This window comes from Opisthorchis viverrini, assembly GCF_000715545.1.
Source record: "Opisthorchis viverrini unplaced genomic scaffold opera_v5_215, whole genome shotgun sequence".
Classification (NCBI taxonomy): Eukaryota; Metazoa; Platyhelminthes; class Trematoda; order Opisthorchiida; family Opisthorchiidae; genus Opisthorchis; species Opisthorchis viverrini.
The window spans coordinates 513433-536416 of NW_008751868.1; the positions used below are offsets into that span (position 1 = coordinate 513433).

Genomic DNA, 22984 nt, shown 5'->3' on the forward strand with positions numbered 1-22984 from the left:
TATATATATATATATATATATATATATATATATATAGCCTGCATAGCGACAATACAATGTTGATGTCGGATTATATAACTTAATGAAAGTTTTCGAGTTTACCAACGGAAAGTCACAACAAGAGCCCCAGCAGAATCTTATTGCGGCACCATCTTTTCGTCGGTATATTTTTGTTAAGACAGAATCCGACGTCATAGGTGGGAGGTAATAGCAGTTTTTGATATTGATACAGAATTTCCGATGTCTCTATCACCGCCTTCAATCAAGTCACAAATGTAATGGAGCTTTTTTGAGTGGAACCTTGATGGGTAATGAAACTACATTAAGTATTGCGCTGTCAGTGATGTTGGTGATAATGTGGTGATGGCGGAACTTAAATTATCCTTTAGACTGCACACCGATTTTTCTATTCTACTCGATTCTAACAACTTAGCCACACAATCAAGCCTACGTAAAATAGGCGTTGTTAATAGACCGAATTCATTTACTTTTGACCTGCCATAGGAACGAGGTACCGGGAGCCAGTATGACGGATGCGTTCAGTGGTTCGCCAAGTAAAAGAGTAGACAAATCTTACAGGGCATTAACACTTCAACTGCTCTTCTCAGTCACACGTGTGAAACAAGCATGATTATATACAGCGGTAGCATCGCAACAAAAATGAGTGTCACATGTGCAATCCAAGCCACAGATGTCAAAAGACCACGGCTACTGAAGTGGTTGAACCATAGCCGTTAGGCTTCGGTCACGGAATCCACAGCTCGGAAAAATCGTATAAGACCGTTGGATTTATGTCTTCCAACAATCACTCCAGCTACACTTTCACAATTGAAAAGTACACGCATTCCTCCCGAGTGAATCTGTTGATCCCTGCATCCCTCTTTACTCGTGAAATCATGCTTGTACCGCAGAGCACTCGTGGGTGTTGCATGTGTGCGCATTAATTCGTCATGTCTCGACTTGAAAACCAGAGAGATCATACGCTGTTTGTTCCGATGACTTGAACGGGTATATCTCATCACCTAATCCCCTAGATTTTCATTCGTTCTTTGTGGTGCTGTTCAGCTGACATTGTGTTTGACGCTGGATATGTTAGAATCCACATTAACCAGGCCTGGGAAATGTGATGGTATAGTCTGCTATGGTTCCTTGTTTCAGTAGAGAAAAGAATGCCTTTGGTTTTCCTGAGAACATGATATATATAGGCTTTCGGTCCTCGGCCATCGATACACTCATTAGCTGGCTCGCATGGTCGGATGGCAATGAGGTAGTACACGAATCTATATGCGGCAATAAGAAAGTGCATGTTTGAAAGTCGGTTTGGTGGAGCGGCAGATGCGCGTGACCTGTCGCTAAACATAAATTTGACAGCTGCGCAGAGATCCAGCCGCCCACGATAAAACACATCCACTGCAACTTAATTAGTAATCACCAGCACGACATTATCACTGGTATCGAAGCGCCACTTATTTCACATGTCTCTATGGTCTCTCCAGTATCATATATAGTGGCTAATCTTTTCTTGCACCATGTTGAAAGTAAGGCCTTACGTAACTTCGCTCATCCACCACGCACCTGGCTGAGATACTTTGATGACGTATTCGCAATTGCATCATTCATACAACAAAGTGTTTTAACGAACAATGAAGTAGCATAAGATTCTCGACGGGAAATGAGGACAAGCAGATCATTAGTTTCCTGAAATGCAAGCTATCTGTTAACATCAACCGTGGATTATAAGTGGGAATCCACAGAAGACCCCTACATTCAGACAGGCATTGCATTATGAGTCTTCGCATCCACACCAGGTCAAACGCGGAACTATCGGATCTCTGGGGAACCGCGTCAAGAAACTACGCTCGAATTAGTCCAGACGAACTGAATCGACTCAGTGGGGTATTACAGCAAAATAAATACCCGTGAGGTCCATCGCCCCAAAAATGGGGAGGACGCTACCCGGAACGGTGAGGCAGAAAGACGAAAACTCAATGGCAATCGTGGGACTACCCTATAGAAACGGCACCACGGACGTCATTCAAAGGATACTTCGGGATTATGATACCAAAACATTCTGAAGTGATAACAACTTACAGCGAAACCTCGTAAGGGCTAAGGACCTTATCGAATTGAAACCCCGTACAAACTGCGTCTACCGAATTCCCTGTGCAAGATTCCGTCAGACAGTCAGGCTATCCACGTGCGAATCGCAGAGCACAAATGAAATGCGCGTTTTCCTCCAAGGAACCCAACAGAGTTTAGGAAAGCTTGAACTGAGCCAGTGCACTCCACGCACTTGAGTCAGTCAAATCAACTTCGATGGCACACGTATACTGCGATCAGGATTCACATGTGGAACGTGGGTGCGCTGAAGCTCTAGTGATCAACACAACCAAACCGTAGTGATGGCGCCAGCATCCCGTCTATCTGGCTTGGACTTACTGCACAACTTAGTATACATCGCAGCCACGTGTCACGGAGAGATCTCAACGATGGCATATCTCAGCCAGTACAACTACAAACCGAGGCGCATCCTAATCAAAGTATATACACAATCACGAGTACACGTACACAGAGCTAACACAAACCCAAACACGCCAGTCGAATCTGAGTATCAAATTATCTCAGTAGCACACCAATCAGAAGATATTATACTGGACCCAAATGACACTGCATCAGACCCGTACTAAGTTGATTTTAGAAATCCTCGTGAGAGGTTGCTTACGTCGGATTATGACATCTTATAACACTACGCTATTTTGACTTTATAAATTCCATAGCTAAAGTGGGCTTCATTCATAACGTCATGCTCTTGCTTCTGTTCTACTCACTAGCTGCAGATTTAATGTGGTATGCGGAGAAAGCGGCTGATTTTCAACCATGTATACACGATTATTCTTCAGAAAATATGGTGCTTTGTTTCTGGCTTCGGGTGGCGTATGATGATCCCGGTATATCGAGGCACATAAAGGTACTTCTCGAAACAACAAGGTTGTAGGCGAATTTGTAAATTCTCAGACAGGACGTGTTTTTTGTTTGCACATCAGAACTGACTAATTTAAATTCAACTCATGGCAGTGCCTAAGAGGACCGTGACGGCACAGGCAAACTGTACACGCTCCAACATAGGTCACCTTCCTTATTGATTGAAGAGATTTCTATCTTAAATGATATGAGAAACCGAGCTAGTAGCTGAGATTCATTTAACTCACTTTCATAAGATTTCAATTGTTGTGGACCAATTGTTTGTATGGACACCTTTGTTGCGATGAGCAGGCAAACACATACACTCATGCAGACACTCAGTCGCGTGGATCGAACATATTCACAGTGCAAAATCATAAGATAATCCATGTTTTCGCTATAACTGCACTGCTGATGGGTGGAGAGGGGTTTTTTAACAGCGCGCAGCAGGTCTCATTAGAAAACAAACGAAAAAATTGGAAAAACGGTGTGAAGGCTCACAAAAGATGGGAAGTAGGGTCAGTGGAATTATATAACCACCAGATGGTGCTGTTCAGCGATATATTCCGGCTACTTTCTATGAAAAGCCTCATTTTAATGAGTATCTGACTGATATTTTGAATAGGGCTTCTCCACTGAGCTTTCAGTGAGCCATGGATGACCGTTCTTCTGTGCATCAGCTAAGCCTTTGTTACTTGAGGATCCTCACTAGGGTTGGGATCATGAATGAGACTTAGCCAATGACCCCGGCCAGTCTTCACTGGGCTTAGGTTCATGAACTTGTGTTTACATTTCCGAAAGTTTCAGTTTTATTTATGCTGGTGGTAACCAGCAGGAACATTCCTTTTCCCATCATTTGAATGTACGAACCGGAGCAACGTCCCAGCATTCCACACACAACTTTTTTAGGCTTAAAACAGCAAACTAGCAATAACCTACTATCGCTGATTTCTTGTGTACCCGTGTAATAACCGTGATGCGGTGGGACTTATGGTCCATGCCTAGCAGAACTCCCTGAACTCTTTAGATGGCACACAGATGTAGATAATTACGGTTGACAGATGATTCCATCGAAGATGCCAGTAAACTGCATCAATGTCCCATAATCGGTAAATGCTGTAGCTTTGCTCGTCTTCCGAGCGTTTGCTTTGATCGTGTTGTCACTAAGTACCGTCCCTTTACATCCTCAGCTTCCAGAACGAGTGAACAAAAAACACCGAGGCCCTAATACGTACATTCGGACCTCGGGATACTGAGTACTACCACTAGTTATCACGAGTAGGCGGGAGAGTGGGATACAAAAAAGTCGATGCGGCAATTTGCACGCATCACCTCACCAACAGATGGTTTGTGTTACTTCTCGTGGAAACACTGGGCTAACCAACTTGTGGTCCTGATAGCAATCCAATTGAAGAAGCATTATGTATGGCAGGACACCTGGTCAACCAACGTGTAGTTCCCTATGACCCCAAAAATGATATGGTGGTTATTCTTAAATGGAAACAGAAGTTTCATCCACACATTCATCAGGAAAATCTGTGTGTCCGGGATCCTCGGACAAAAATCCCCTCGGTGTTGCTTCACAACCATCGTTCTCATGCTGATGTCGCAATTATTTTCCACTCCTTTTATTTTCACGCCTGTTCTCCGCAGTAATGTACGGTGTGTGTCTCAAATGGGACCTTACACCTACTGACGAAGAACAATTTTCGCTTCATTCATTAAGGGCTCTAGCACCCTTTTGGAGCCTAGCTGCAGAGCCACCTGAAGGAAGCACGAGGGCTGGGATACTGCCAGATTGCCCAAGCATAGACAGGGGAAGTCGAGAGGCAGAAGTCGGGTTCGAACTACGAACCTCCCGGTCAGTAAATTCGCGCTCTAACCACTGAGCCATAGGAAACAAAACGGGAAAAATGCAGACGGTTTTGCGAGGCTATTCCTTAGATACCTGGCTACCATATGGCACGTGACTTGGTAGTGTCCACTGGCGCCTATAACTATCGAAGTATACCTCCGGGGTCTTCAATTACATGCAGAACACCCACAGCCGCGTTTATCCTCGTTAAAACTCAGGTGAAATGTGCAGTCCATGAAGTCTTGACCACTAATTTACCCATTGACTGAAAGTCTGCTATGATTCTGAGGTAAGTTATATTTATTAGACTGAAGTGCCTTGAGTGAAACAACACTTTGGTCTGAGTTTTTGGGTGACCAGGGGCTCAAACCTCGGACAGACATCTGGACTGAGTTGTGGGTACACCTGTTGATATGTTCTACTCCATTTGTTTGATAAATGAAGACAGAATACACTCCGCTTCATATTAGAGGTTTCTTTGATTGAGTCAACAGAATTTCGGTCGGAACTATCTGTAAATATCTGGATTTTGAAGCATCGGGTTATGGGGCATGATGTAATTCAGTAGGCGTATGTTTGCACAGTTTACTGTAACCAAGTGACGAGTTACGATCTTGAAAGTGCACCATTTCCAACCTCCTTCAAGAATTATGATCACCATGAAGCAATGAACCATTAAAACAGGGATTTCCTCCTATCTCTAAATCCAGAAATCTCTGAGATTTGTTAGATGTTAATCAGAGCATGTGAATGGTTCAGTGGTGGGCTAAATGTTAGAAAGGATAAGAAAAACCATCTTCAAATGCAATGAATTACGGACTGGCAGTAGGACCTCATACAAAAAGTTGCGAGTGACCCAATGCTCAATGTCACGAACGAAAATTCGGGTATCAGGTTCAATCAAAAACGTAAGCAGCTAAAGTGGCATCTATCCCAAAGACCAGTGCCATACAGGCGAAAAAGAACAAGCGGTTGATCTTTTCGACAAAGGGATTTGGATCTAGGTCGCAAGTAGTCTTCGAAAAAAACGACCTAGATGGATATCGGCTTAACTGTTACATCCATCATCATAGCAATAGAGTTGACTGGGCGAATGGCTTAGCTTATCGACTTATTTACAACTAAGCGAAAGCCATGAAAACTAAGTTGACCAAAACTCAGAACAAAAGTAGAGTTGGCATTGAATAAGTGTAGAAAAAATCCAAACCCCATAGAGAATCACCCTGTTTAGTCGTAGGTAGATGCAAGGCAGTCCTGCCTTGAGCGACGCTTCAGGTTCAGCGCACGGTCCTAGGCTGGTTAGCGGGAATTGACACGGTTGTTCCGGGAATGTGATTGCAGCTGCGCCATCAGGGCAAACGGTAGTCAAGTTCGAGGCCTCATACCGACTGAGCAGTCTACGAACCCCTTCTACGTATGGCGCATTGATACTAGACGGAAAAGTGGTGAATTGTAAGAAGGCTGTCGTGGTAGTGACACGAGGTGCAAAGGCCACTCCTGTAAAAAGCCAGAAAGTAAACAGATATATTCACCATCAACAGGATGAGATATTCAACAGCGACTAAAATGATTTGGCGTCAAGTGAGATGAGAATAAACCAGGTGAGTTCATCAATAGAATTTTACATAATATGGACGTATGAACAAGAGAAAACAGCTTTGGTGGCAGTCGTAAGGTCGTAAGCTTCACACATAGTTCGTCCGAAAAGGCTTCATCGTTACAGTGAAGAGACGGTTAGGTTCAGGAATACATGTGTGAAATACTAGAGTTGCAGAGGTACTTATATATGAAATTTCCGTTGAACCTTGAGGCACAAGTGCAACAGGAGTTAATGAAGCTTCGTCTGACTAATGGTTTCTGAAACATAACACGAGTATACCTCTTCAAAAACATTCGTGACATTCTTCCCTTTTATGTGGGAAACAAGTGCCAACATTCACCTCGCCGCAGTCAGCGAAAGAACAAGAGATACTCAAATATTTTGGACTGATTTAGAATAACTGGGGAAATACTTCCAAATTGTCTCCCTTAAACCAAAGCGAGAGAATTGTGTTCCATGGTACTTAAGAACAGCGACTCAGTAATCATGTACTAGCCGGAATGGTAGGAAAATATCTTCCAAATGTTCGTCCCAGTTCACTTTGGTGCGTGGTATCAGCTGATACCACCAAACTGTATCTCTAGGCAAGTGGGTGGCGAAAAACTAAATTCAACCACTGGTATTATCGAGGACTGAAATAGCATTATTTGATGCTTCAATTTTCAGGAGCAGGGAGACCGTCTAGCTCAAATACTGAACTAAGCCGATTGGAACGTAGTGAACTAAACAACTATTTGTCACGTCAATTAAGGTGACGACCGAGGGATATCCGTGAATGAGAAGACGCGAGAAAAATTCGCTATGTAGAGGCCCCGGAAACGTTCCCTTCGGGAGAGAACATATGTTATCAAAGCACTCGGTTCAATGGCAAAACAAATCAAGGATTTTTTATATCCAAACCCTCCTGTTACCGCAGGCTGGAGAAACAAATAGTTTACTGCTCGCCAGTATAAGTGGCTACATTTCACTTGCTTTGCCACTGTAAGTAGAGCGACAATTTGGTGGCCAGACACAAAAACGGTTGGTAACCTGGCCTGGGGTGATCGCTGTGACCTTTTGGACCTGCCCTGGTCTGCAACAGGGAACGGAACTTGAAAACAAAATGGGTAATGTCCTTGAGTGCAGTAATATGCACAGTGGGATTGCTGACTCGAATCCAAACACGCACGTTGAATTAACATTCACGCGTATTCCAGTGTCTAAGGGTCTATGTGTGGTTTTTGGCGAACAGTGTATGTTTGACTGAGCGTAAGGTTGTCTGGATAGTAGTAATCCTATCCTCAACTGCCCCAACTGCACTGAACTGAATAAACCTAACAACTTTATCACCTACCTACATTAGCCAATCGATCGACCGATTAAGCCGTATTGGAATACGCAAAATCTTATAGCCGAGTTTAGCGAACAGCTATTGGATACCACTTTTGTCAAACCACTTTAACACAAGTTTAGAGGGGAATAAATTAACTTTTTACTTACATTTACTCTTGACCCTGTGATACTACATTCTGTAATCTGGATTTCTAACGAACGTAAATACACATTTCAAGTACAAAATAAATGGAGTCCACTGATGTCACCGAAAGTTACAACCGACAACTGGAACGGAAAACGTTGAAGGTCATTCTAATGTGATGGGTGATTTCAGATTTGCGGAACTCAATCGATCTTGAGGCAGCTGGTAACACACAGTAACAGCTGTTGAGAGTTTTTGACACAAAACGTGAGTGTGGCGTAACTTACGTAGATATGCTGAATAAATAAGAACTGCTATGTAGCAAGATTTTTCAGGACTTTAATGTTGCGGATGTCTGTGGATGTTCTAAAGAGGTTTAGGGGGTCACTAATGTAACTAGGGCATTTGTGAAGATCGAACCAACAGAAGCATGTGGTAGGGATTGCCCATTATTGTAGCACGAACTGAGAGCAACGGGACTTACTTGCCCGTTTGCAAAAACAATCACGATCAAGATGACAATGTTCATCAGTGCTCAACACTGATGCTTCTCTGCTGCAAAATTCAAATTGTTTGAAAGTTTATTATGAAAAAAGAATGAAAACATATGGAAGAGGGATTAAGCTCTAGCCTACCAAAATTATTCCGAGATGCCCACACCTCCAGACACTCATTCAGACAATCCGAACAAAAACTGGCAACAAGAACGCCACTGGCATAGATTGACGGCCATCTCTTACAGCATCTCTCATCATGTACTTGGGAGATTACGCAGACCCCATCCTGGAAGGTTCAGGGATATGCCGCTTTGCCACTACAGGCTTCGTGTCAATCACACAATTGAATAAAAACAGAGAGATTGGGTATCCTTGTCAGACAGCACTTTGTAATGGGATGCTTGTGGAGAGCGCTCCGCACACTCTCACACACTTAGAAGTTTTAGAATACAGAGAACCTATTATGTCCACAAACGGGCATTTCTCAGACAGCACTTTGTAATGGGATGCTTGTGGAGAGCGCTCCGCACACTCTCACACACTTAGAAGTTTTAGAATACAGAGAACCTATTATGTCCACAAAATTCCGGGCATTTCATGCCAAGCAAGCTTGCTAAAGAAAACGGACTGATCAACTGAGTCGAGCGCGTCTTGGAAGTCCCGGAATTCTGAAAGTGTGAGCCGTTTGCACCTGATGGAGTGTGTGAACGCGACCCCTTCCAAGCCAGGACCCAGGTTGCTGCTCTCACATCACGGGTGACGAAGGACAAGTTGCTCCAACAATCTCGTTATGATTGGAGGTAAGCCAATACCCCTGCGATTAATGCGCTGACTACGGAACGCTTTTAGAGAATGAGCACCACTTCCACAATTTCTTCCCAGTTTTCTGGGACGATCTCCTTTTCTCAAATGCAGACAACCAGATCAGCCGAGCGCTGGTTGAGGACTTCCTCATCTTTGAATAAGGCTGGTGGGGAAACATCTGGACCAGGATATCGACGGCGCTTGAGAGAACATATACAGTCATAACCCCGCCCCATGGTCATCGTCCAGGTTTCCAGTGAAGTTCACAAACCCTAATGAACAGCACCAGTGGCTACAAGAGTTGTAGTATAAAATGCTTGGCCAGACGATCGAGGTGCCCTTCTTTATTCAAGATGGCCGTGCCAGAATAATTCTTGATCGTTTTGGTCACCAGCATTTCAAGGCAACCGGTCACTTGGATCGGTCGAACTGGTCTTCAGACATCCAAATGTTCTTCGTCTATTCCATGTTTTTAGCACTCCGTGTCCATCAGGCTCCATCATCACCGCGCAAGCCGAGTTTTACCTGACATCTGATAATTTTATGGAACGGTGTGAACGTTTCTTTGAGATTGAAGAACCATCCCCGTTTTGCGTGATATTCAGATATGTGATGTCCACGATAAAACTGGCACTGGTTAAAAAAACAGTGAAACAATCTAGTGTATCACATCCGACATATGGTTGATAGTTCAGATCTGTGTTGTCGCGCGAATTGCGCTCGATGTATTTCGCCATAGCTTCTTGGAAACACGTGATATCTCTTTGTAGTCAATACGGTAAGCAAGAAAAATTGTAATTTAGCCAACCCAACAAGTTCGTGCTTGTCTTATTTCTGTGTTTTCACCCCAACTTTGAGAAACTGCTCGATGTGTCGTACAGCGGGAATATGTACTTATGGAGTTTGTGGCCTGATAATGTCTATACGGTGCATCCAGATTCGTCACATTTATTGTCAAGGTAGATGAAATGCTAATTCGCTACAGCTATTTGGGATTCTCTGTACATTAGCGTATAATCTCAAGACCTTCATCCACCGATTTTAGAAAGTGACCGCCGATCGCTGGTATAGAAGTAATGGTTTATGTCTCTTGCCCCAGTCTATTTAGTTCTTATCACATCTGTAGAGTAGGTGGCATTATCGCCCATGACCACTGAGGCCACTTCCCTACAAAAACTTATTCACAAGATGTGAGTTAGAGATTAAATGTTTGGTTACCGATGTCTGTTTCGAACTCATTTATTTTTGTTTCGCATTATATCAAAGCAAAAATATTATTGAGAAATGCTGAAGTCAACAAGTTTTACTTTTGTTACATCAGAAAGCATACTAAATATGCCGGGTCATTCGAATTTTTATGAGCTGTTCTACAGATTTTGGCGTAAAATCGTGATGCCTAGTACACACTAGGAATAACTCTTCTAAACTTCTCCAAAGAAAAGCTTTTAAGAGTAAACGGTTCCAGGTCGTAATACCCGTGAACTCGCCTTTTATTTCTTTACATTCCACACGCTTCAAAAGCAAACTTCATGTGCTTGACCACAATAAGGATGTTACCAATAATGACGTTGATGATAACGGCGATGACGAATGCGATCAGTACACCCTCTCTCGCCTTAAAAAATGGCATAACGTATGGGTTGTGGTGCCCAACAAACTAATGAGGCGAAAAAAAGCGCCTGGAACGGTGCAAACAAACTGCACCACACTTCGTAGTACGCCCGAGTGTCAAAGCCCTGCTGTAGCACCTAGTCTGCGACAGAAGCAGCTCACTGGCCTTGCTGATGATGGTTATATATGCGTACTTACGAGGGTGAATCACAAAAGTGAAACACATTTTAACTATCTTATTTTGTCGATTTGGAGAAAACTTCACGAACAGTTTCTCCGAGAATTTTGTCCAGTTAACTACCAACTAACACTGGATGAAGTTGTACTAAAGATCCTCAACTGCGTAAACTGAACCGGATAGCCATCAATTCAGGGGACGCTACTGTTGGCCTTAGATGGAGCGCGTGAACTGTGGAATGTAAATTTACCGCACACAATTGTTGAACACATTTTGCAGGTCAGCTAACCAGCTAATCTGGCTCTGCAAGATAAACAACACATCCGGAGCGAGTCCGCATGCGCGTTAGTTGATGCGAAAACTGATCGAAACACGGCGGAAGTATAAACTACACTAGTTTCACCTCGAAATTGGTGTTGGGCACCTAGCACGCAGCGTAGCCGAGTGGAAAGAAACAAAGTCACGAAATGACATACTTCAGTGGAACGCACTACTGACACTATGCCAGGGAGCAAAAGTGAACGTACGTCATATTAGGCTTCAAACTAGATCCATCTTGACAGACAATAAATGTTACCCAAGTTTTAAAACATGATATTATCAAAAGATGAGAGTGATTAGTCATCGAATTCTCGTGAGATTCACTACACCTGGCATACAGTTGCTATACTAATTTCAAGAAAATCTTAGTATATGAGCGGCCATTTCATCCCAGTGGAGGGCAGACCAGGTAACTAGTGGTTTTGTCACTGACATACCCAATTTTGTTGAACATTCAAAGAGACACAGTCAATGATTTAGCAGTCGTGCTAAGTTGCGAGGTTGAATGCAAAAACACTTATGATTTTATTGAACATATCTTCACAGATCAGAGCAACGATACGTTGAATACCAGCTATTATGAAGGGACGGATGACAGTAACCAATGCTAACTTGATGGACAAAATGGGATATAAAGTAAATGGGAGCAGCAAGACAAAAGCAATCGTAGGTCGTTCGGATGATGAGCAATAATTGGTCTTGTTAGCCTTAATCCTTTTCATGTAAGAAGCAAAGGGAGCACAGAAAACGCGCTGAAGTGATTCGTCAGTGCTGTGCATAAAAATATCCAGCAAGCTTAGACACGGCTAAAAGTTGTCTACTGATCAAAGAAGGCCGTACCTAAGTTCACAGCTGAGCGCAAAAAACGCACCTTCAGGTGCTCTTTACCTACAACACAAAAAATTCGGCAATAGTATTTTCTCATCTATAGGTAACAGTTCATAAAGCCATAATATAGACCAACTGTAATTTACGTTTGGGGAATGTAGAGTTGAGATCGATGACTGGTAAGCAACCTTGGAGAAGTTGGTCGTTTCACTCAACGGATTTGGCATAGTTAATCTTGGGAATCTGCAATTGTCTGTGGTTCCAGCTGCCACATTTTGGTTTATAACTGATAAATGCATTTATATGGGAAGCACTCACGTCGAAAGCGAAAACCTAAGACGACAAAGTCAGCCAGTCAGGGCTTCAGCTCACAAACCGTGCACCGATATGATGCAACATACATCACCATACAACATCAACAGTCATGGAACAGAGGTAATAGCTGAGTTGAAGGTAAGTAGATGGTGTGAAACTGGATCGTTTCGCCTGGGGTATTCGATGTAGGCTACAGACAAGGAAACGGTTTGGGCTGTGGATGCCATGATCTAACCTCTTCCGGACAGCTCCCACAAATTGAGTTGTTCGGTGAAATTTCAGCAATTTCGCAAGCTTTCGAAACACTGAGATATGAAAACCACCAGAGTATTTCATGGGTTTTGTTTACAGTAATCTGAAGAACACTGAGATCGCCTCCGACTCATGACAACCAACCTGTGGACATGTTGATCCAAGAGCTCAAACGAACTAACTTCATGAAAACATGGTCGTTTTAGTGAGGAAACAACATGTAGCGAACAACATTGGTTTCAACTAAATAAGTCAGTTTAAGTCCAGTCGTATTCTATACACTACTGATGGAAAGGCTGAAAAATGAAGCAAAGGTATCATCATCATCCATAGACAGAAAACAGATTTGTTGCCAAGGCATGATAAGTTACCGTAAATATTCACGCCAATACTGTTTCCGAAGCCTCGTTCCGCTGTCATGCTTTTAATGAACTGGACGCAACTGTTTTCAAACTCAACATAATAGACTTCAACCGAATGAGGGCCTCAAAACGTTTCAAACGGCTTCCACAAAATCGCGTTGAATCTTATTGTCACGTCAAAAGAACTTCCGAGGAGCAAGCAGAAACTCGACAGATGATGTTACCCAAGAAAGTAATCCAAACGAACAGGTAACCTAGTCCCCTAGGTAACCGGGAATGGTATTGTTACATTTTTCCATTTCTGCTTGTTATAAATATTTCAGAGTGTTATTATCGTTGAAATCCAAATTTTATAGTCCTTGCTGTATAACCCACCAGATCCGTCCAGGAGCCTAGTCCGAAAACCTATCAATTAAGCTGTCGAACCTTCGACTTGCATCGGTATCAGTTCCGGGCGTTTGGAATCTAGTTTTGTCAACAACTGGCATCAATACCTCAACAGCCACCGTATCACAAAAAATTCTTGCCGAGAACACACTTAGGAACCATTCAAAATCTATGAAAAATAATGATATCGTGGTACATAGGATTACTCGAGGGGGATAAAAGCACGAAATAAAGATAGCAACAGACTCCAAAAAATAGAAAGAAATCACTAGTGAAAATATCACAGATGTGAAACAGCAAGACATTACCACCCAGTTTCAGTTGTTTCATAAACAGTTAAGCTAACAAGCCGACTTTCCGAAATTCTGTAATTCGTCCAAACATTACTGATTGCCAGAGCAACTGCGCTGACAGGTGTGGCTCTGCCATATTCAAGTCTTGGTCAACCAGTGATCGAGATACGGCTTGAAGTCATTTAGTCTGTTAGCTTCCAGCATCATTTCCTGTTGAGGAGATACAGAGATTGCTAGAAAATCTGTCAAAGCAACATTTAGTCCCTCTTGATGGATGCCTTCTAAAGTTGGAGTAAAAGATGGCTTCTAATACACGTTTGCTTTCGGAACACACTCCTTGCCCATATACTTAAGATAGTCACCAGGGGAATAACGGTAATTCAGAGAAAGTGCACTGACGGTGGTTTATCTCTCCAGAGCGCTAACGTATTGTGGGCTCACTATAACGCGATACTAGCCACCACATGCTTTGATTTAGGAAAGGCGTTCGAGCCACAATGGAACACCTATCATGCAGAAACAGTTCATTCAGCATCCAAATGAACGCTTATGCTTAGCGAAATAGCTCACTCATAGCTAAACCTAGGGTTCAACTGAAGCTGTAGTTTAAAAATTTAGTTTTAAATATTCCAAAGATTAAAAATAAAAAAGATAATTTTAGAATTTTGAAACCACAAACAAATATGTCAACACATTGAGTTACATTTTTCGCCTGATAGTTTTCTAATCATCACCACGTTCAAAACAAACATTTTAAGGGCAGTTTACAGCCCGAAATGGAACTCGGCAATGCCACAACACGGTGTAATGTAGAAGCTTCAATAGTTGCAACTCAGAAGAATGGAATTTTTCTGGCTTATCCGCTCCCCAGCTATGCAACAGCTTCAACTAAACCTGGACAATCCTCAGATTGCCTCTGAAAGAGACAGGCTGACAGGACTGTCTCCGCCTAAAAAGCGAGCAAGGTGTTAGAACGAATGTTGTCTTACAAAACAAGGCTCTGAGTTCCAGCTGCTGCCGTATGGAAAGAAATTGATGGCAAAAACTTTAGTTTTCCAAATTAGCGAATTTTGAAACGGTCTCAACCTGTGCACTGTAACGGAACTGGGTGGCAAACCAAAAATTATCTCGCAGGATCACAATACTTCAAAGCTGGCATCTTAGGAGCTGCCTGCTTCGTGTTACTACGCTCAAGCACTAGAAGCTAATTTGGCCTCAAAAGATTTGTATCGAACCTGCACCAAAATATTGTTGATGCTGACTATAAAAGCGATCCAAGGAAGCATTCCAGACACTTCCTCAGAGATAAAGAAGCCATTCCTGTCCATGAAACATCACGCACGAAATAACCGAAATAAATACGCTTGTAACCTAAGCACTAGACTTTTTAAAAGTTACTTAACTGTGCGTAGAATGTTCGCCGAATTGTTTCACAAATTGAGCAAACGAAGACCAAGATACATCACAAGAAGTTAGAAGTGTACAAACCTCCAAAGCACTTGAAAGCTTGCACTTATACTACCAGTTCATCGGTCTTCGTAATTAAAATAAAATATACTTTCCTACAGCCCTGAATGTGTGCAAAACCATTTAATGTTAAGTTTTCAGTTGTTTACAAAACAATAAAAATAGAAAAAAAAGACAAAAGCCAACTTAGTTATAGTTGGCACACTTTTCCGTAAACGATTCCGAGCATCATCTGCCCACATAAACAACCGTACTTTGGATATTTATTTCATAACCTACCCACCTTCACGTTTTCCGGTGTTAATGAACTTACCAATGATATCAAGCTACCATTGAGAGACTACCCACAAAGATGAAAACAGTGACATTACCTAAACTTTCTGTACTGATGATTACCCTTTTATGATGAGTTAAAAAGTCCTAGCCCCTTGTTTGTGTCGACTAAGATTGGACAGGAACGCTGACGCTACTCATTTTTGAATATTACCGAGGTAAACGCCATACCGTATTTTGATAAGTCGGCTACCTTTAAAGCGGGAATAATCCATCTCAGTTCGAATCATTTGGAACGCTACTTAGCAAAACATTGTCATAGTTATCCATGTGTGAAAACACGGGAGGCGTTATTCAGTCAAATTACTACAAATAAATATCATATTCAGGAAACCGAAGGGAGGATATATGCTGCTTGACAAGCCGGTTATTAACCTGGGACCTTATGTAAGCAATGGTGTATAATGAAAAACCCATTTACATGTCCAAAGTAATTCAAAACTTTCCATTTGAAACGGTATCACATAGGTTGAACGTATCTGATAACTTTTCTCGTCCTGTCAATGAATAAAAACCGTCGCTTGGTATCGTTTGTATTATACGCTTTGTCTTTAGAAATTATTCGTAGGGTCGATGAAGAACTACTAAGAGTCTCGAAGTCTTATGAAAACGGATAGAAACCGACCCAGGACAATTGGAATTTTGTTACAAACAAAAAATCTTTCAAAAATGGCTAGAAACCCTATTCTTATGTGGAAATCAAATAAGGGTTCACTACAGATACGGACATCTCTCAGCTCAACCAAACATAGTGTTATGATTTCAAAATGCTGTTTCATGCACCTTTATTCCTGACTAAGATTCCCTGTTAAGCTGAACATACGTTTGAGAATCGTCCACATCTCATTCAACTAAGTTTTGAAGATTCGATTAGCAGTCACTCACTTGACTATTGTCTGGTACCTAGGGCTGAAGTGTGATCGCTGTGTCACGGTTCCGTAAACTTAAGTATTAGACTAACGGGCAAGGTACAGATCTACCCCAAAGAGGTCGTAAAAGTTTAACACTCTTGACCCTATTTCTTTCTGACAGGAAGTTCTAGACAAAGTTTGCATGATAGTTGGAGAATTAGAGTGCCATCGATGTGCGTTCCTGCTAATGCCTGAGCCTGATCACAGAACTTTCTGTACTAATGGGTGATCTAACGGCTTGTGTATAACGCGGCAATTTAAAAACTGCAAGCCCAAGTGTGCTCAACCATACGAACACTTGTAGTATTGTAAATCTGGTCGTTCATGGAAAAATGAGGTTAGTGGCTTGTAATCTGGCTGCGTAGCCAGGGTCCTTAGACGACGGGGGTTAATACCACCAAAAGTAAAGCAAACACCACTCAGTTCAGTCAGAATGACGTCGCAAGACATTACTCAGCCAATAACAGCCCGTGATAGCGTTCACAACTGTAGGGCTAGTAGTAAAGAAGAACGAACAAAGCCCCTAGAACGTTCCACTTCCTAGACGCATAACCGTTTGGGTTCATCGCCACGGCCGTTTCAGTCACAATCACGATCATCTTGATCATTCTGACAATCATCGTCATTTTTACAGTTGTTATTCTGATTCCCATAATAATCGTCCTGATCATCCTTGTCCTTCTCATCCTCCTCCTCTTCGTCATGGCTGTCATCGTCATCACAATTCCCACCACAAATAACACAGACAGGAAAACAGTGTCGATAGTGATATTGGAAGCAAGTGATTGCAGTCATCTCACAATATATATTATTGTGTAACATCGTAACAAGACTGCTGTTATAATATAAACTTTATTACATACTTTATCTTAATATTACACTACATTGTGTGATACTGCCTTGCCTTACGTAAAATACGTCATTTTACTTACAGTTTAGTATAATAATGATAAATCATAACAAATCATAATAGATATAATAATAACAAATACAATATAATAATATTAACATAAACTGTATCGTGCTTTAGTTTACTGTTCTATAATAAAAAATATTCTACTGTTAATAATCAATTAACTGTTACTGAGTGAACATATGGAGAATAAACGGTGTGAGGATTTGTTGATAACCTACAGCGATCATTCTGAGGTGATGGATCAGGCAATCTGGACAAAAACTGACAACAATAACAACACCGGCACCAGCTGGCCATCACATAAACAAGGACTTTAGCTATGTGCAAGGGGCCCACAATGGCCCCTGTTATACAGTGTCGCATAGACAGCGCTCTGGCTTTATTTCTTCCACCCGTTTTGTTACAACAGGCGTCGTCTAGTTCGCGGTTTTTGTAATTTTGAAAGAGGTTGAAAAGACGGTACTAGTTTCAGCACGCGTAGCACATGACTAGGCCACAGCAGTTGACAACATTGGACATTCTCTGAAACCGAAATACATGCTACAGAAAACAAAATCGTGCGTCTTCTGATAACCTCCTTGATCGCTTGTCGACGATATCCTATAGAAGTAGGCGGCAAAAAGAACTTGAGGAGGTCTCAGATTGTCTGCCAGTAGAAGCTAGATTTTGCGTTTTTCCTTTTCTCTCTGCAAGTCACACCAACCAAGTGGAGTGAGTCATAATACCGTCAAAGGCTTGTCAAATATACAGGTTCAGTCACGCGTACGGGTTTTCTGCAACTATGTCTTACTTAATGGCGCCTTGACGTAAACGGTTACTCCAATTTTAGACTGATTAGTTAGCTGACTCTGCATACAAAGTGAATGTAAATAAGTTATCCGGGTACGCACACTGTGGAAAAATGCCAAGATATCGACAATGCTGGATAGATATAACCGCCTTCAGACACCTACTGTGCATTCCACCGGTCTAAATGAAACAATATGAGTTTTTCTTCTATTGTTGGGATGCACTGGCTTACACTGGTTGGTAAGGAATTTAAGCTGACTACTTCGTCTCGAATGTTTTTCTTCGCACACTGATGGATCAGAGGATGATTGATCAGACAGAAGGGGCGATACTGAGTTTAACGCAACCACACCCTAGGAGGATCCGCAGGGCACATGCTGCAAATAATCAGGCATGGAGAACAGTTTGAACATTTAGCTTGTTTTTGGCGTTCCAAACGCATTCTCTACTGTGTGAGAGTCGTTTCAAGTAGTATAGGAGAGGGATGGAATAATACAAAGTATGAAATACACGACAGATATGTTGCGAGTAGGAATGTTGGGCCATCACGAAGTCACAGGTTGAGTCTTTTGCTCTCCCCAAAACAGAACGTATTTGTCCATGTCCTTAGATGGCTGTTCCAGTGGAACAGTGCAATCACCCTGGAAGATTCACAGAATCTATCGCTAATTACAGTTTTCGATTATCTATATCGCATTTAGTGACGAAGCTCTCGTCCTCAGAGCCGGCTTATGTTTTCTGTAGCCACATTCTGTCTCCAGGAAGCACACATAATATCCAAGTAGGATCATGTACCATAACGCTCGACGTAAACCCGGGCTTATTGTACGTTACTCCACGCGTGCCTGTTGAACAAGTGTTCCGCTCAGTCAATAGGTTTATTGTGCTTCACTGGATTAAATCCCAGTAAATGTACGTCTGCCTAAAACTCCATAGTTTGATGAGACTGCACAAGTTAGTTAAGCTTTTAAAATTCGACTTGACTGGGTAATGTCAGACATTCTCAGCGACTTCCAAGAAACACAGGTTGTGTCACATGGATCACTCATCTTGTTTTTTGTGACGATATCTTCTTCCGCAGTAAAGACAGTACAGAAAGGCAATGGACTATCAAACGAATAGGCAACTGCGCTTTGTCTATTATGCTAGAATCCCACTGTGAAAAGCCGGTATTATTCAAAACAGGCGGCGAGATGCAGTCTAGTCCCCTTAGTATTGACAAAGCGTCCCTTACCAAGTTGATTTTGTCAAGTATTTGAGCTGTATCACCATCCAAAATGGTTAAACACCGCGAGAAATAGAAACGGAGCCAGATAAAACTTTATTTAGTCTCGCACTTCCATAAAAAATGCCAAGGAATGAATACCCATGTGACAACTTGATGTCATTGTGATATCTGGATCCTCCCGAGTGTAGACTCTTGCAGAGTGGAGAGAAGTGACCATTTTTTCACCAGGCAAATGGCTAGGTATCTAACAGCTGCGTCAGAAACCGCCGGTATAATAAACTGTGCCTTTCCAAGTTGATCTTGTGATGCACACCAGAGATTGGAACGTGTCTTCCTCAAACCAGCCTGTAAAGTATCCAAACTTCCAACACTCTCTGTTGACCTGTTTGAGGCTGTGTACATCACAGGACAATGAAACATCTATTTCTCAACAGCTAAGACAGACGCTGTTTGGTCTATAGGTGACTCAATACGTCCGGCAACGGAACGAAAACTAGACGACGTGTTCGGAACTTGTTACAGATAGAGCTCCACGGAAAGCAGCGACCCAGGATGTCCTTTGAACCGACTCATACTTCGTCAGAATAAAATGCCGTAACATGAAATGAACAGAGTAAGTCCTTTTTGCAGACGCGGCAAATAGTGTTTATTTGCTGCATCAGCATTTGCACCGACGGATTGTGGCTGAGAACATGAAAAGTGACTTCTTTTGAAATCCCCTATTGCTGCTTTTGTAAGCGGTCACAAGTGAGACAAACGTTCCGGACTCTACAATTTTGTCTTCCAATCGGTTTGGGGTTGGCATTTACTGCACAGCTGAGCTAGAGTGACCTCTTTCGCCATGTAGTAAACAGTTTTTACTATCCAATACGGACATTTTAGCACAGGAGTTCACGCCATGTTGCCTAGAGGTCATCGGCTGTACACTACTCACGAGCTTGCAAGGGACCTCAGCGGCATCAATCATTGCCGCATCCCTGGATAGGGACCTCGAGACGGGATACATCATTTGTTAGAGAAATTACCAGGCAAGGCCCAGTCACACCTTCAGTAGCGCTCGTGCATCCAAGCCACTACCCTCAGTGCTTAGCTACACCCAAGTCTCCTCACTTCAAAGCCCACTAACAACCCTGCATTTATGTATTAATTATATCACCTCCGACCTCCAATGTGCAGCTACCTACCACACCTAATCAAATGATCAGTAAACGAAACTGTGGCAATCATAACCACTATACGACAAGCATGCGGTTCTTGCAGCTGATAATGATGAGACGGCGTGATGCGGCCAGTTAACGCCTGCTATGGTAACAAGATATCCGTCATAGACTTTCGATGGCATTTCAGGTATTCACTTCACAGAAATTAAATTTATGCCCATAGTGGTTTTAGCAGTCAGTCGGTAGCGTAAGCTACTATCGCGACCTGAGTTGGCTCAGCTGATTCCCTTTTTGATACCAGTAGGAATTAAGACTAAATGCGCTCTTTCATCTAGAGCAATATGGATAAAGATTCTGGATTTGTAATCAGGTTAGAGTTGTGTTTTAAATGTCTTGGGGGCGCTAGGCAGAGCCATGGGTATAATTATAAATGTGACTATGACTAAGTGTGCTATGACAAATTGATGAAACTGTGACAAGTACAAAAGCAGGTGAAATGGAATAAGCTAAGAGCCAGTTTGCCGAGAAGAAGTGTTTCTAAACTAACCGGTTTCTTATAAGTCTTACGTTTTACGTCCTTCAGATGCGTTAAGGGTCTCTTACTGTTCATACATCGAGGACGCAGATATAGGCCAGATACGTTGGACAGATAAACCGGCTGCATGGGTGTGTTGTAAGACAGAAGTTTACTGCAAAATGAAGGCCACACTTAACTTGTCACAATGGTGTCACAAAAGTGAACCAGACATGAGCAGCAGGGTTCAAATGAATTGGCCCAATTCATCCGAAGAGTGAATCAGTATTATCCCGAAAATTTTAGTGTACAAAATCTATTCGTGTTTTCCAAATCATCAACATGTGGTTTCACACATGAATATCAGATGAACATCATGTAACTTGTCCATTTCAGTGTCGAGTACGTTTTCTAAATCCGAAAGCTTCAAACTACCGCTGATGATTCCGTCATTCGATTTGCTTTTGAACCAAATTGGTACTTCAACTTCATTTTCCGTACATAAGTTTAGGCGACTAATTGGTCAGCCATATACGTACGGTCACCACCGCCGTGCCAACACCAAGCCCATTCGGGTCTTTCGCCACGACATTCTAAGCATGTGTGGCACGTTGACTCGTGCAAACATTCAAAAAGCACAGCTCGTTGCTAACAAAGTACGTAACTGGCTTTACATTATCCTCAGACCACAAAGACGGAAAGTTCCAGCTTGTACTCGGATTACTTAGAGTATAATGTGTGAAAATTTTGTACACGGACACAATCCAATACTGGGAGTGCTACGCGAACACATTACTCCTTCGATATCTACTTATCCTCACCATGCAGCTATAGTAGAGATTGTTGCGATAGGACGCACAGCATGTGTGAGTATACAATAAGCTATAGAAAAGTGTCCACTTGCTTACATATGAAAACAAGCTAGTATAAGCTCCGCAACAAATCCTATACTCGGCTACATCCTTTTACTATTTTGTTCAAGTTAAGATGAAACTCAAGTCCAATTCAGCCATCTGGTTACCCGTCTAACGGCAGAGATCAAAGTTAAAGCTTCCTCAGGATTTGGTCCTCAGCGTTCGCTGCTAGAGCCATGCGTTTTGGGCTGATTACCACACTGAGTACGATTTACGATCTTTTAAATGCCACATCACTCGGTACATTGAATGCAAATGATGATTTCAAACGTTCTGCGGTCGCAGCACGAGATAAAAAAATCCAACAACCTACCTGGACTAAGAGACAACAGACTCTGCTTTCCAGTCAATGTGGGTATCTCATTCGATACATATCCGTACATAAAAACGGATATCATTCCAACGAAAAACCCGGCAAGGAACGCATAAGCAACCAGGTAGAATGCGAAAATGAGACCTGAACGATTTCATCGGCCAGAAGTGAGACATCCACATACCCCAACTTTTTGGCGTCCTGCCGAGAACTGTCCCATCTTCTTTGCTATAGAAAAATTTTGCTATCCTTCTGAGGCGGCTTTGCTGGTGTTCCTGTTTCATTGTCCCCCACGACTACGACACAACCGCTCGAAAAATGCCTTAGCTGAGGGTCACTGTGCAAGCACAAATCATTTATTTAAATATCTCAACAGTCAAAACTCAAGTTCATTACTCAGTGTACCAGTATAAATAAGCTAAAATACACCTGTGTGGAATTACCTGGGGGTATTTTTAACTGACACAACTTTTCCCTATTCCAGCTAGTGAACTGGAATAAACTGAACCAGCGCCTGATTTGAATTTTGTACTGATGCCGCTGGAGTTTGCCACATCACTTCCACAAATCAAGGACTTAAAGGGCGATGCCACGCAATTTTCCACTTTTGAATTTGAGGTGAATGGATGTCACTGAACGATAAGAACTCACATCATTCGGATAGGTTGGGTGAAAGCATCTGTTCCGTATGCAAATCAACGAATCCGCGAGGGATGGGT

At 42.3% G+C, this 22984-nt stretch overlaps 1 protein-coding gene across 1 annotated transcript in view; it reads right to left on the reverse strand.

Annotated features, from left to right (window-relative positions):
* T265_08326 (hypothetical protein) overlaps nt 1-22549 on the reverse strand; it is a gene marked incomplete at both ends in the record, with an annotated part of 33313 nt that extends 10764 nt beyond the window's left edge. Inside the window, 3 exons of the mRNA XM_009174092.1 lie at nt 6039-6313; nt 22266-22409; nt 22450-22549. Of these exons, the coding sequence (XP_009172356.1) occupies nt 6039-6313; nt 22266-22409; nt 22450-22549 (519 nt within the window). The remainder of the gene's footprint in view (nt 1-6038; nt 6314-22265; nt 22410-22449) is intronic.
* Nucleotides 22550-22984: the final 435 nt, after the last annotated feature.